This window comes from Phoenix dactylifera, unplaced genomic scaffold, assembly GCF_009389715.1.
Source record: "Phoenix dactylifera cultivar Barhee BC4 unplaced genomic scaffold, palm_55x_up_171113_PBpolish2nd_filt_p 000488F, whole genome shotgun sequence".
In the NCBI taxonomy this organism is placed as follows: Eukaryota; Viridiplantae; Streptophyta; class Magnoliopsida; order Arecales; family Arecaceae; genus Phoenix; species Phoenix dactylifera.
In genome coordinates, this window is record NW_024067908.1 from 98,927 (window position 1) to 114,190 (window position 15,264).

The following is a 15,264-nucleotide window of genomic DNA, read 5'->3' on the forward strand; positions in this document are numbered from 1 at the left end:
AGGAACATCCGGACTATGGTCCATAGTGGAATGGCTTTGCAGACAAAGCATGTGTATAAAGAGGCCAATGGGGCAGCGGATTGGGTGGCCTTATATGTAACCAACCACTTCAAGGATACTCTTTGGGTGGGGGAGAGAGGGTTACTAGGTGCGCTTCGAGACCTATTATTTTTTAACTTTTTTGGCTGTATCCATACCTGTAATGTAGATATATCCGTTTTAGCGAAAAAAAAAAAAAGACGACATGAATGACCACTAGCTTCTGTAGTCGGAGCTCTGGACACCAAATATCCAGCAGGGGGCTGGGTACTTAAAATGAACAGCGATGAACTGTTGTTAATCCATGCCACCACAGTGGTTGTATCCCCCTCCAACCAGACCGGCCCAGGTAGCCTGAAGCTCGGCTTCAGGAACAGAACCGTTGGTTTGAGGCCTGACCTCCTGCACCTATTCTCTTATGTCAATTTCTTGTTTTATTCGAACAATAAAACTAGTAACAACATATCTGATTTAATTAATGTTAAAGTGTTGGAAAGTGAAGACCATTCACTCTTGCGTTGCGACTCGCAAAGTGACTGCAGACCCTCTTCCCATCTCCAAAGCCACTTCGGCACTTAGAAAATCATTACTTCATTCCCCATTTCCATACTGAACCACGTACATAATAGTTGCTCACTTTTCCCGGGAACTATTTTAGGTTTGTCACTTCCACCAAGCTAAAAGTTATCTGATAAGAGATTTATGTATTGAATATGATACCATCATTCTTCAAGTCGCATGGGATTTCCATTTTGAATGGCACCTGTTGGTTGACTTTGTTCAGTATCATCAAGAATAAGAACTCACAACTCTCAATGGAGGTTATTTTCTAGTCTTGTGCCTTGCAACTCCAAGAAACCAAGGCTTCAACTACCAAAATCAAGTAAGACTGCAAAGTAGCAAGCCACTTGAATCACCGAATTTTCTCCTAACCTTCAAGTCTGGTTTGAGTCCCAGAATCGCAACATTCTTCTCCATCTAAGTTTGGTACAATAATTAGCTCTACCTAGAATTCAACATCCCACACGAAATTGACACAACCTAACCCGAAATAGGCCACTGTTTCTTTTTTGCCAGGGATTGAACCAAACCTTGGAAAAATCTTGGTCCTACGCCTCGGTACGGATCGTTGACGTGCCTCATCCCAGTGATAACGTTTTGGCCTGGGCGGTGGGAGCCCACACGTTCCGACGATCTCGTACTCCCGATACGTTTAAATAGAAGAGAATTTTCGCCAATCTCCCCTGTCCTCCCATGGCGGAGCTCAAAGAGCGGCTCCTCCCGCCCAAACCCTCGTTCGCCACCGCCACACCGGCGGCCTCGAATCCTCAGGAACCCTCCGCCGCCTGCGCCGGGCACCGCCCCCTCTTCCAGGGCATGGACTTCCTGGGGCTCAAGAAGCGGGGTCAGGGCCGCCGGTCGTGGATCTGCGTCGACTCCACGACGGGGGGCTCGCAGGTGATCGAAGTGGACAAGTTCACGATGATGCGGCGGTGCGACCTCCCAGCCCGCGACCTCCGCCTCCTGGACCCGCTTTTCGTCTACCCCTCCACCATCCTTGGCCGGGAGAAGGCCATCGTCGTCAATCTCGAGCAGATCCGCTGCATCATCACCGCCGACGAGGTGTTCCTCCTCAACTCCTCCGACGTCTATGTCTTGCAGTACGTCGCGGAGCTCCAGCGCCGCCTCACCGCCCACTCTGTGGACGCCCTCGCCGGCGGGTCCACTCCGCCGGACTGCCTCCCCTTCGAGTTCCGGGCACTCGAGGTCGCACTCGAGGCCGCCTGCACCTTCCTTGATGCACAGGTACCATCTTGATTCCCTTGTTTCGCGCTTTAGACTCTAGGTTTCTTTCATGCGAGATTTGCTCTAATATAGTGGCTTAGGAGACAACCTGAACCTAAACCGATAACTGAACCGATATTGGTCGAAGAGTACAAAACGAGTTTAGAGTTTGGATGGTTGATGCAACAGTGATATGGTGTGGTGATTGTCCCCCCTCCTGCATGGAAAATGGATATAGTATTTGAGACTGAATCGGTACTCATTAACATGGTACCGGATTGGTTTGTTATCGGACATATGGTATCGGTACCTTGGGTGTTCTCTTTGCGGGCATAACATAGTAATGCAGTTGGTGCAGGCAAAAGACTGTTAAATGGATCTTGATCGATTACATAAAAGGATTTGTGAATCTACTCTAGAAAAATACTGAATAATTGCTACTTGAGGAGTTGTTGGATTGGTTTCCATGGAGTTTGTTGTTGGAGATGCGTGAAGAATACTTATCTCTGGAAGGAGCTTTAGTGGCATTGTTTGCAGAATTTTGAATTGAAGAGTAACCTGGTTGATGGTGAGAATGCTTCATGATTTAGAAGTGTACCGCACAGACCATCAAAGGACATGCTATGTGCATGAATGTGAAACCAAATTTTCAATAGTCCAATCCAAGGTATTGGACTGCGGTGGAAACAAGACCATCATCACTAATCAATTGATAAATGATGCCACCCAGCAACCCAGCCTATTGATTTGATATATTCTGGAACAGTCAAGATACCTGTATTGACTTGAGAAAGAGTATCATTAAGATGCATGACAGGTCGTGAACGGAAAGAGCAAATGTCCGGGTCAAACTGGGTCATGTTCCATTGGAAGTGGATGAATCAGGAACATGACAAAGAAAATCAAGTGAGAGCAAACTGCGTAATTTCAAATGCAAATGAAATTGATACAGCCGGCCGGCTATGAAAGAGAAGGAATTTTGTTATTGTCAGACAACTATAATATATAGACAATTTCCTTGACAGTAAGGAGTCTATTTCTGTCCTCTTTTTGGTTGCTGGACTTTCTCTCATACGGGCTCTTGCTTTCACTTTCACAAAGAAATTTTGTTTTTCATATTTTGAAAATGTAGTGAAAGTTTGCCACACAAAGATGACTGAAGAGATTTAGAAAATCCAATATAGGGTCAAAGATAAGAAGATGTTTTGAGATCTCTGGACCATGCCTTGTGAACTTGTCTCTGCTTGCTACGTTTGTGTTCCTTTGTATTTACTGACACTATGCTCCTATCAAGATCCTCTTGAAATGTAAACTTCCTAATTTTCCCTTGCTTTCCTCTAAGTCTTTCAACTGAATTGTTGGTTGAATCTCCTTCAAAATCAGGTACCACTTATCGTTGTCCGACACCCAACATTAGCTTGCTTCACACATTTTGACCTTAGAAGACTTTGAAGATAGTGAAGCCTCATCTGAAAATTGGCAGAGCCTTTCCAAAAATTAAGCGTAAAACTACAGCCAACTCTCCTAACCACAAACTTTTGTGGAAATTGGTCCTTTCAACAATCCTTAAGAGGACATCGTAGTGCATAAGAATCCCAAATGACAAACCAAAGAAAACATAAAACTTCATGTTTGCAGGGCTTCATAACCAAATTGTGTAGTTTAAAATGCATTCCTTGGTGTACTAGTGGCATGCCGGCTTAGCATTGGAAGATTTAGATCATGGTTCACCATGTCGTTTAGTGCCAATGCTTGCATGTATTGGCATATCATCATGCTAAGTACTAGTTCACTGTTGGCAGTGTGCTAGTGCTGCATGTTTTGATGCAACACATCATGCCGTGCTGCACTGAAATCCATTAATGGAAGAAAAGAAGCTTTACCAAGAAGTTCTTTCAACTTTTCATCTCCATTCTCAAGTTATCCTTATCTTGTAAGAAGGCAGGGAAATGCTCCAGAACAAAATAAGTAAGGCAGACTACTTTCTCGCTTAAGATTATGCTCTAAACAAGGACACTAAATTTCTTCCCTGTATTTCTCAATAAAACCTTGGATAATGATGTTTCTCTTAAAAGATATTAAAATAGATCATGGCCGCCATCCACCATAGGTAAATGACCACCACATTATTTATCTTTTGAAATTATCACATTATACTATGCCCCTCTCAAAGCCTCAATGAATGCTGAGATTTATGTGTACATAATGCTCATTCTTTCACATGGGTAATCATAAAATTAAGGTTATGTGTGTTTGTAGCACACTAGGACTTAATAAGGACTCCATTCTGAATTTGAATATACAGGATATTGTACTAATTGTCAGAGTGTGAAAAATATATAGATATGAAATGCATATAGACAATGCTTCACCAGTATTCCCTTCCACCCTGTTTGGCCTTCAAACTACAGAAAGAATGCCTCTCTCTCTCTCTCAAACACTTAGCAATTGTGCGAGTGGCAAGAGGTGATTGGGTACGATTACATTGCTTATAAATAGCTTTGCATTGATATCATATGACAACATGAATGCATGTGGATTCTGTAGTCATAGTCAAAAATTGTAGCTGAGAAGGTGCATCTTAAAACATTTATGTTATAAATAAAATAACTCACCCACGCATGGATTCCTTTGTGCATCCATAAATAGATGTCTCCTTTTTCGCTTACTCTTAACAATAACCTGCAAGCAAGATCCTTTATATATTGGGTCTACAATTCTGAATTATAATATATACCACTGAAGTTCTGGGGCTTTATACTCTTGTGTGACCCACTTGTTTGTTGATCGATTACCCACTGTGTACAATTAACTGGCCCTGTTCTGAACTGCAGATAATTAACACCTGGACTATTATCACCACAGGTGCCAGGAGCCACCACAGGTGCCAGGAGCCCATTGACCACTGCCAACAAACAGAAAATATTTGAGATACTATGTGTATATTTTCACAAGAAAAGGAATCAATGCTTTAAATTTTTGAGAAAGTATGGACCAATATTTCTAATTTTTGAAGAAAATATTGAATCAGTCAATGTTAGACACCTTTTGCCACCATATGTAAAGGTGCTGTTCTCAAGTGGTTTATTCTGAATGCAGTTTTGTTTCCATTTTCCCTAGTGAATGCATCCTTAATATTGCAAATGTATGCTTAAACTTAGTTCAAACCAGTTCATGAGACCTGAAGTAGAATCTTCACCTCTATGTTTCTTATTTTAACCTGTATCTTTTGTTTTTGTATTTAACTAATTGTGGATCTTATTCATCTGCTGAAGTGCATAACAATTATTTATGATTCGTGGCTGGCTGATATTAATATCATATGTGTGTGTCTACATTTTGTCCCTGAATAGAAACTGAAGATGACTGTAAAATTCATTAGGTTGCTGAACTAGAAATTGAAGCATACCCTGCATTAGATGAGCTGACATCAAAGATCAGCACACTTAACTTGGAACATGTGCGCCGATTGAAAAGCAGGCTCGTTGCATTGACTAGGAGAGTTCAAAAGGTAGACCCTTAATGTCAGCTGCCGCTTAGCAATTTCATATATATCTCTCTCCTGCTGTTTTTAATACCATTAAAGTTTTGCTTGGATAGGCTCGGGATGAGATAGAGCAGTTGATGGATGATGATGGTGATATGGCTGAAATGTATCTTACGGAGAAGAAAAGACGAAAGGAAGCATCATTCTACAGTGACCAGTCTATGCAAGGATTTGGTTGTATTGGTGCTGGAGTATCAGTTTCTGCTCCAGTTTCACCTGTTTCTTCACCACCTGAACCTCGCAAGCTTGTTGAGAAGAACTTGAGCCTTGCTAGAAGCAGACAAGAAGATAGTATGAAAAGTTCTGGCAACACCGAAAACGTAGAGGAGTTGGAGATGCTGTTGGAAGCTTACTTTGTGGTCATTGATAGCACTCTTAACAAACTGACCTCGGTAATCAATGAATTTTATTTTATTTTTATAACATTCTCTGGCATAATTTAAATATCTAAAGATTGGTTGTCTACACTATCTTTTCAGCTAAAGGAGTACATTGATGACACAGAAGATTTTATCAACATTCAACTGGTATTTTTCCCTTCTCCTGAGTTTTATGGTTAATGCTGTACCTTGCTCGTGATTATATTTGTAACATACAATGCCATACTGAGCTGATCCAAAGGGGTTAAAAAATTATTAATGACACATAAGCCATTTCATGATCCGAACAACTGATTCTTTCTGATCTATTTTGTCAAATCGGATGACTAAACAAGAGAGAAATAAAAATCATTTCTTTCTACAAGTCAAGTGATTCTTTAATTTCTGATGATAATGTGACAATGTTCTGATAGATGTATTATATACATTTTAGCGAACCTGTAATAGTAGTGCTTTGTTTTCTTGTGAAGACATGTGACTGATGATGACGTCTACTGATATCTCTGCTATTATACAAGCATTAGAGTAGCGTTCCATGATAACTATAGATAAGTAAATTCTGTTGGGATAATATTATGTGCCTCGATCATGTAAAAAAAATTCAATAACAAGAAATGTCCACTAATTCAATGATGTATGCCTGCGATGAGTCTTAAATGACAGTGGGATGGGAACTTCAGGTGCAGCTAATTCTCAAAACATAGTAATACGGAGTTATATGTATGTACTCGAGCATGTTGTCTTCTGTAGCTTACTAATACAAAATTGTTGATTAGAAGTTGGGGTAAAAGGATAAAGTTCATCAAAAATCCCATTACCGATTTCAGGGAATTCAAGTGCCCTCAATCTGAGCACAAAAATTGAGCATTATTGTTGTGATTACCATAAGACTTAGTGCTATTGGCTTGAAGAAATACTTTTTAGTTCACCGAGAAAATAAATAAGTTCTTTTGCCAGCACACATGAATATTATTGTAGAACTGTAGCCAGACCACCCTAGGTGCAGTCACATGCCTTGATATTTAATTTATTCCACTAGTTTATACACAAGATAAATTATATGAATTCAGTAGATCATTGAGCTATGAAATGTACAAAGTTCTAGTATTGATAAACATGTGATTGGTAGCTTATTTGTATAAATTTTTGAAAAATCTTGTGCTCTCCAAAGTCCAAAACACTCTTTGTAGAGCAATAATTACATTGCAAACCATTCTTCATAGATTTCATGAATGTATATAGTAGCAATGATTTACATTTGATTTAAGAGGTTGTTTGAAGCCCTATAGTTGAAGTTACACTGCAATTCAAGTTGTGTTGCAACTTAAGTTGTAACGGTTGACTTACAATGAAACCCACTTTTTGTGTTTGGAGCAAGGTATGCTGTACCTGTACCGGTAGGCGTACCGGTCGCCTATTGGACTGATACAGAACCGGTCACCTATCGGACAGATACGGTACCGGTTCGGACCGGTTTGTACCTATAATGAATTGGCCAACGGCGCGTGGCGCGTGCACGGCCACAATGCCACAGTGGGCTGTGGCATCCCGCTGTGGCATTAAATGCCACAGAGCGGCATAATTCCCCAGCTAGTGGCATTTAAATGCCGGTGCCAGTTCGCAATAGGCGAATCGGTTGGAATCAGTCCGGTTCCGTCCGATTCGCATCGTCCGATTCGCTCTTATACCGACCGATACCGGCCGGTACGGGCTCTGTACTGCTCGGTTCCAGCCCCAATAGGGCTGGAACTATTTTTCACTACGAAACCGTACCGGTCAGGGATCGGACCGATACAGTACGTGCTGAACCGGCCGGTACGGGCTGGTTCAGCATACCATGGTTTGGAGGAGAGTTTGGAGAAAAGAGTGGTGAAACTAGAAAGATGGAGAGGAGAGGGGGTGTGGCCCTATCTTGTGATTATGGTAGTTCGTGCCACCATGTTCCAAGATATGCTGTACCGGTACTGGTAAGCGTACCGGTCGCCTACTGGACCGGTATGGTTCTAGTTCAGATCGGTTTGAACCGGTACCAAACCGGCCAACGCATAGCGTGCACAGAAAAACGTGTGCGGCCGCGCGCGTTAAATGCCGCAGAGTGGCATTAAACGTGCTCGCACGGGCGTGTGCTGCCCCACCCGCAGGCTCGCTTCCCCGAGGGCGAGTACTGGTGCGAACCGGTCCAGTTCGCACCGGTACCGGGCTTGTACCGCTCTCGGGGCAGCCGTTTTCCACGCTTGAATCGGACCGGTCAGAAACTGGACTGGTCCGGTATAGGCTGAACCGGCTGGTACGAGCCGGGTCAACATACCATGCCATGTTCTTCACCAAAGTTACTCTAAAAGCCCTTCAATAGAACCTATGTCGCCAACATCAATGAAGTCTAAGATATGGTGTATCTGACAGATATTTTGTCGAACACTTGCTAGTGGATGCTAAGTTGGAGCACTCGACGTACATGGAGATGAGGTATTTTGGATGAAGAGGTTAATATCAAAGCTATCGATGGCGAGGGCGAGGGCGAGGGTGTGGACCTGGACCCCTATGGGGATGGAGCGGGCAGCGGTGATGGCTTTATGGAGGGTGAAGAAGGTGAAGGAGAGGTGTGGGATAGGGGGCTAGAGGTGGTGCATGGTGGTGTAGAAGCAGAGGTGTGGGTGATGGAGGAGTAGGAGGGTGGATGTCACCATAGGTGAGGGCAGCATTGCAAATGAGGGCGGTTCAAAGGAAAGGGTTGGAGTGCAGGATTTGGGCAAAGATGAGGATTGAGTAGGGGTGGGTGGTGACACGGTGGTCGGCAAGGTGATAGAGGATGTGGGTGATGAGGAAGCTACTACGGTGAAGATTGACATAGAGGAGGCGGTTGTGGGCTTCCCCAAGGTGGGGGAGGCCTGCGACAACATCAAGTGTGGCAACAAGGAGGGATTTGAGAGCGAGGTGAGAGAGGAGAGGGGTAGTGAAGGAGGTGGAGGAGAGATTGGGGAGAGGTCTGGTGAGGTACGATTAGGGAGATTTGGAGGGAGGTGAGGTTGAGATGGGGCACCAAAAGGGAGGGAGGCAATAACATGGGGTGAGGTGCTAAAGCTTTGATCCAGATAGAATAAAGAGATTTTTTTTTTCTTAAATTAAGATACCTATTTGAACAACTGCAACTTATCTCACGGCCATTTTGACCACGATTCAACATACCACATGATAGCCTTGAGTTATAGTCCAACAAGCAACTCAATTTATTGTGCAATTTGAGTTGCAGGTAAAGCTGATCATGGGTCGGTCCTTGGGCCTAAAATAGTATTCATTTTTAATTGGGCTTCGGTTCGAGTGTATTTAAAATTTGGCATTTTCTTGGCCTAAGCCCGACACATGATCAACTCTACTTGTAGGCATTCAAACAAGCATGTTGGCCCGCTTATGTAACTCAAGTTGCATGGGGATTTACTTACAAGACTCCTAACAACCTTTAAGTACAAATTGTTAAGTATATTTTTTCTAAAATTAAGCAAATAGTTGTTTTTATGTAGGAATTTATAGAACATAGAGGATTCCGAATTTAAGCAACTACTTGTTCACCTTGACAATCAAAGAAACCCTATCTGGGTGTTTTGACCGTGGTATTTTTCTTTCTCTGCTTTTTGGATGCATAGAAACTAGAAGTCCCGGACTCTATGACTTGGTTGTTGCACCATCAAACTATAGTACCATATAAAAGAGCAATTGCACCAAGGTCGGCGGAACTGTCCCGAATTGCCCGGTTCGGGGTGTCTCGAGCCGTACCGGCTGCGGACAGAGATGGTTCCGGTGATGAAAACGAGATCGGCGCTGGAGGAGGAGAAGACGAAGGAAAAGGAGGAAGAGAGAGAGAGAGCGGGGGAGGGAGAGAGAGGAAGAGGAAGGAAGAGAGAGAAAGGTTGAGGCAAGAGAGCCGTCGTGCGGAGGAAGGAGCTGGGGAAGAGGCACTCGCTCTGATTCTCTATTTCTTTTGAAACAGGGGTTGGAGGGGCTTCTTTTATTTTTGGAGATTTTAAGTAAAAGTCGGCAAACCCAGTGGCGACTTCACTTATTTTTTAAAATATTTTAAAATCTCAAAATAAAAGGGCCCCTCCGGCCCCTATTTCGAATGAAACAAGAGACTGGAGGGGTCTTGGTGAGAAAGAGCAGAATGTGAGAACTCCCTTTGTGCTAATTGCGGAAAAGGTGCGTCTCCGGTTCAACTGTTTTCCGTAGCTTTCCGGCATTTCTCCAGCTTTTGCCTCCTCCGCGCGGCAGCTCTCCGGCCCTCCACTGGCTCTCTGCTGGCCTCCCCCTTCTCTCTCTTTTTTCCTCTCTTGTTCTTCCTTTCTCCTGTCTCTTCTACTGTGTCGGTATGGGCACGGCACAACATGGCGTGGGCCCGTACCGATTGATCTCGCCGGGCAACCGGTACGGTGCTCGGTACCTGTTCTGCTGACTCTGAATTGCACGACTGCCCACTTTGGCTCCACAATAGTCATGTGTCAACACTCCCCTGCTCTAAGAGACTACCCTACCTGCACTTGCTTTTTATTATATTTATTCGTCCTCATGTGCTCATCTCTCTATAAATTAGTTACGGAGAAGAAAACTGAAAGGTTAACAGAGGCGTTTTACATAGGAAGGTCTCTGTCCTGATTTCTTGATTGATGACAGTCGTATCAAGTAGTCTTTCTTCTAAAATAATAATGTGTATTGCACAAACTGAATGCTAGTGTTGTCGATGAAAGAATTGATATTTGCGTATCTCTTTTTTTCGTGAAAAGATATTTGTTTCTTTTTTCTTAAAATGTAGAGTAGTGTAAGTCCATCAGACACTCTAAGCCCTTTTACCCACTGAATTGTTCATCATTGACTTGAATCTCTGCTTTCAGGACAATGTTCGGAATCAACTGATCCAATTTGAGTTGCTGCTAACAGTTGCAACATTTGTTGTCGCCATCTTTGGGGTTGTTGCAGGGATCTTTGGCATGAATTTTTCAATAACATTATTTGAAAAACCGAGAGCATTCCAGTGGGTGCTTATAATCACTGGAGTGTCCGGTGTAGTTATATTCTGCTCCTTCCTATGTTATTTTAGATACAGAAGATTATTCCCTTTGTAGGCACGTCGCAGATATAGAGGACAGAAACTGATTTCTCTCAGTGCAATCTGCTATGAATTCAGAAGCAGCAATTGCATAAGAGGCCATCATATTTCTATCCCCTATATATATACCATTCTTCCGAGGAAAAGCTTAGGGGATATAAGTAATATTGCTACTGTAGGATGAGAGGATATATTAGTGACGCTTCTAACTTTCTTGCTATATTTTCATCTTAACAGACTTTTGCAACTTCTTTCTCCACGGATCTTGTGGGCAGCAGAAATTTGTATAAGTTGGCATGTCTGGCTTTAAAGGAAAATTGGGTGAAGTTCACAAAATTATATTAGTCAATGTTGGCTGAATAAAATAGGATTCAGTGTTGTGCTTCAATGTGCCAGCGTCTCAGCGGCTTAGATGAGGTCCCATGGTCTTGAGAGGCATTCTGGGTGAGGAGTTTCTTATTATAATTCCATCGCTGGTTCCGACATGCTTAATAGGAGGATTTCAATACTCTTCCAAAAAAAAATTTAAAAAATGTTTTTGCAGTTATATATTCACCAAATGCAGTTCTTCCTTGTTACCTGGCATGGCAGGTAGTGCTTATATATGAATTCTGTAAGCCCTTACTGTTACGGAGCTCTTTCGTGAAGTTGCTTACTTTCTGCAGCATTTTTGTTTTTTAAGAGGATTGCTATGGTTTTTTCTTTATCAAAAAGTGGTGATTCATCGTTGATTATTTGAGGAAGATGAATGGCTGGCTAATATCGTGAATTTTTGTTTTAATATATCAAAAGTATTTACTCTAGAGATTTGTAAAGCAGCCTTTACACACGCATAAATAAAGAAAGATCTTTATCCCTTCAATACTCTCTGTCATTGTCATTCATCTCCACTCCAACGTCTATTGCATGTGGAATAATTCATAGCCCATTACTTTGCTCGACAATCATCTACGAAAGATATAGCAGAAAATGGAATATAGATATGAATCGGATATTAAATATATTCATTTTTTATTTGAATATAAAGATGATTGGATATTTTTTAAAATATTATTCAAATTTAAGTAAAATTCAATGATAAAAACTAGCAATAAAAACAAAATCATAAATCTAAAATTCAATTAAAAAAATATAATTTTAAAAGGTATTTATCAATAATAAAAATTAACAACTTTATAAAAAATAAGTTGTCCAAGATTGCACCTCCAAGGCATCTTACGATTGTCACTGGTTGTAATTGGCAGGTAGAAACTAGAAAATGGATATTTGAATTATTGTCTCATATGATATTTGAATTTTTTTTAGTTTAGGTCTAGTAAGATCTGAAAAAATCTAGTATATCTGCATCATATCCGCATTTTTGAATTGATTATCCAAATTTGTATCCGAATTTTATTGGACCAAAAAACCGTGGTCGGATACTGTCCATCCCACTATCAATCCTGCCAACCTCTCTCTCCTGTTCCGAGGCTATTTCTGTCACTTCGCTCGTTCTCGCTCCACTCTCTCGAGCGGGAAAATAAGAGGGCGGAGGCCGAGGTTTATTTCGCCCAAGTGCCAGTTCCTCCACAGTCCAGATCTAATCCCTACTCTCTCTCGTTCTCCCCCTCACCTTCTCTTCTCCTCTCTTTCTCTCTCTCTCCCTCCGTGAACCGTCTTCTCCGCGTTTCTTCTTGCAGTGATGGAGCGAATATATGTGACGGTGAGGGCGAGGCCTCTCTCGCCGGAGGATGCCAAGAACACCCCTTGGAGGATCTCCAGCAACTCCATCCACCTCGCCAACCAGTCGACCAAATTCGAATTCGGTTGGGTTTCTTCTCCTTTTCTTGTTTCTTGATATTAAACCCTATGTTTTAGGTTTCTTGATCCCAAGTTAATTTCATCTCGTCGGTCGGCAGATAGGATTTTTGGGGAAGACTGCATGACTTTGGATGTCTACGAGGCTCGGACGAAAGATATCGTGGCCTCTGTTGTTCGAGGATTCAACGGTACGCTAGTTAACTGCATCTCCCATGAGCCTCCTTCCGTCCCCTTGTTTAATCTCTGTTCATTGTTTCTCTGTTCGTTCGTTTTGTTTCATTGGTGCGAGTTTTTTCTTTTCTTGATTTCTTTCATTATTCATGTACGTGCTAATATTTTGTACTTGTTTCAGTCCTCTGATTTGACGAGATCGCAAAGCAATATCATGATGGATGCATTTGTTCGAATAATTGTTCGGCAACTGATTTTTTATCGTAATTCCGGAATTGATTTTTCTAGCTGCACCAAAAGTGTCGAGCAAGATATTGCTTATAATAATATGGTGTGTACTGGTGCCAAATACGGTTGAACATTCCAGTATAGATAGTGCTGCCTCATCTAAATTGAAAACAAGTTGTTGGTAGAGAAATATACCACTGGAAATGTCGAACATACTAAGTTTGCACCTCTCATTATAGCAGCTTCATCTCTATACATGTATATGTTAGCAGCATCTGATTTGCTCTACTAATTGCATAAACCCACTTTATTAAAAAAAAAACAAATGGTAAAAGTCTAGTTTATATAACTGAGCTCGTGCACTTCAATAGAAATTTGACTGTAGTTTTTAAATTTCATTGGGCATACTGATTAAGGGACCCTATTTCTTGGTTTGTTTTCACTATTGCATTTATATGGAATGGGCACGGACATACAGGTTCGGTGTTGGAAAGTTGCCAAAGATTGTAGTTAGTGAATGGCCAAGTGGATATTCATAGGGAGGATTGCCTTGTTCTTACATCTAAGTGGAACAGTAACGTATTCGGGCCTATGAGACTGTTGTAAGTGTCTAGCTTTTCCAATTTGATCATTCCTTTGTTCATCAAAAAGGTTGTTGCACTAACATATTAGTGTTTTACACTGCACAATTAGCATTGATATTTCACATTTTAAAACATGTGAAGAAGGCTATCCATTGTAAATTTTCTTGGATGATCTGATTACCTGCTAGTGCTTGCAATATAAAGACTGGATTTTGCTGATTGTATTATGTTGTGACCAAAAATAAGGGTAGAGACTAGTGATTTGGTATTTTTACATTAAGCATGCATGATTTGATAATGGGGCAGTGACTTCTTTGGTATTTGTTTTATTGCTGCCTGGCAAAAGAACTTCCTTATCTGCTAAAGTACTATTATCTCTTGCTTTTATAAAAAAGCTGACGTTGCTGTAACTGGCACACAATCGTTCTCACCATTCACTTGTATTTTGAATTTGTGATTGATAAAATTTATAGACATATCATGTCTTGTAATTAAGTTCTTTTTCATTGGACTTCTAAACCATAAATTCAGCATGAAGGTAAACTATCTATACTACAGGATGCATCTCTACTGCTTCCATTCTCTTGTGTATACTGATAAATAATTTAATAACTTTTTGCCTATTTTTACTCCAATCTAATTGATGATACCATCAAACATGGCATTTTTCATTTTATAACGTCTCATGTATTCTAAGTGTCGATTAATGCTTGGTTGCATATCCTTTTCTTTTTACTTTGCGGACAGGTACTGTCTTTGCCTATGGACAGACAAATAGTGGTAAGACATACACAATGAGAGGATCTGTCACTGAACCAGGGATCATCCCTCTTGCCGTGCATGACTTATTTCAGAGTATTCAAGAGGTGTTCTATTTGTTATTATTCTCTGTATATCTATCTTTCTTTCAATCTTTTCCTTCTTGTTGGTCTTTCTGTATGCTTTGTGCTGACAAGATGTTGTTTCAAAGCTACCTAATGTGGAAGATACGCTTCAGTGTTTCTGATGATACTTGTTCGGTAAATGCAAAAAGTTAATCTGCTGCAGAAAAATACCCAGTGTGACAGTTTAATTTTCAGTTGACGTTTTTCTTTTTTCTGTTTTCTTTTTTTAAATTAAAGCATGATTTTGTTGGTTGAAGTATAACAATGCATAATCAAGATCCAGTAATTTGTGAGTGACAATTTGAAAACACTGTGTTCTTAATCTGGACTAATGGACTAGAGTAAATTCACAGCCTGCCAATAGTTTTTCCTCTTTCTTTGGTTGTGTATTTATTACTAATCACTGTAACTAAAAAGCCTTATGGATGAATTTTTTGAGCCTGTCCTTGCATGAGAAATTATAGAAGATCTCCTTTAAGATCAAACAATTCCGTCAAATTGAGTATGACTGTATGTGCTCAAGGCTTCTAGACATTTTGAAATCGAGAAATCTCTGCAGGAGCTGGTGTTATCAGAGAAGAATTATCTGATTGAGATTTGCAAATTAAAGAAAAGGGGAAGTGATTTGGACAGAAAGGGTAGTGACTCGGAAAAGAAAGAGAATTTAAACAGTACTTCCTTTATCAACATGCTCCTTTTTCAATTCTTTATTCACATCTTCTATCCTGATTATTGGTGTACTTCTTTTGCC

The 15,264-nt window shown here is 41.1% G+C and overlaps 2 protein-coding genes across 4 annotated transcripts in view; both read left to right on the forward strand.

The window, feature by feature from the left end:
- The first annotated feature begins 1,221 nt into the window (after positions 1-1,221).
- LOC120103685 (magnesium transporter MRS2-1-like) lies at positions 1,222-11,708 on the forward strand. 3 transcript variants are annotated; one of them, XM_039119094.1, is made up of 6 exons: positions 1,222-1,845; positions 5,207-5,335; positions 5,425-5,763; positions 5,851-5,898; positions 10,632-10,706; positions 11,084-11,708. In XM_039119094.1, the coding sequence occupies exons 1-6, from the start codon at positions 1,294-1,296 to the stop codon at positions 11,189-11,191; spliced, it is 1,251 nt and encodes a 416-aa protein (XP_038975022.1). In that variant the 5' UTR covers positions 1,222-1,293; the 3' UTR covers positions 11,192-11,708. The 3 variants fall into 3 exon arrangements, with proteins under 3 accessions (XP_038975022.1, XP_038975023.1, XP_038975021.1); XM_039119095.1 differs by lacking the exon at positions 10,632-10,706 and having other exon boundaries at positions 1,223-1,845; XM_039119093.1 differs by having other exon boundaries at positions 1,224-1,845; positions 10,632-11,708.
- Positions 11,709-12,012: 304 nt separating this feature from the next.
- The window catches only part of LOC120106187 (kinesin-like protein KIN-7I), a 36,986-nt gene continuing 33,734 nt past the window's right edge, over positions 12,013-15,264 (forward strand). The window contains exons 1-3 of the mRNA XM_039119096.1: positions 12,013-12,651; positions 12,745-12,834; positions 14,377-14,495. Coding sequence (XP_038975024.1) covers positions 12,528-12,651; positions 12,745-12,834; positions 14,377-14,495 — 333 coding nt within the window. The 5' untranslated portion in view covers positions 12,013-12,527. The remainder of the gene's footprint in view (positions 12,652-12,744; positions 12,835-14,376; positions 14,496-15,264) is intronic.

Coding starts and splice junctions, on each gene's coding strand:
- LOC120103685 (XM_039119093.1), top strand. CDS start 1,294: ATGGCGGAGCTCAAAGAGCGGCTCCTCCCGCCCAAACCCTCGTTCGCC. Junction 1,846..5,206: donor GCACCTTCCTTGATGCACAG/GTACCATCTTGA, acceptor AAAATTCATTAG/GTTGCTGAACTAGAAATTGA. Junction 5,899..10,631: donor ATTTTATCAACATTCAACTG/GTATTTTTCCCT, acceptor CTCTGCTTTCAG/GACAATGTTCGGAATCAACT.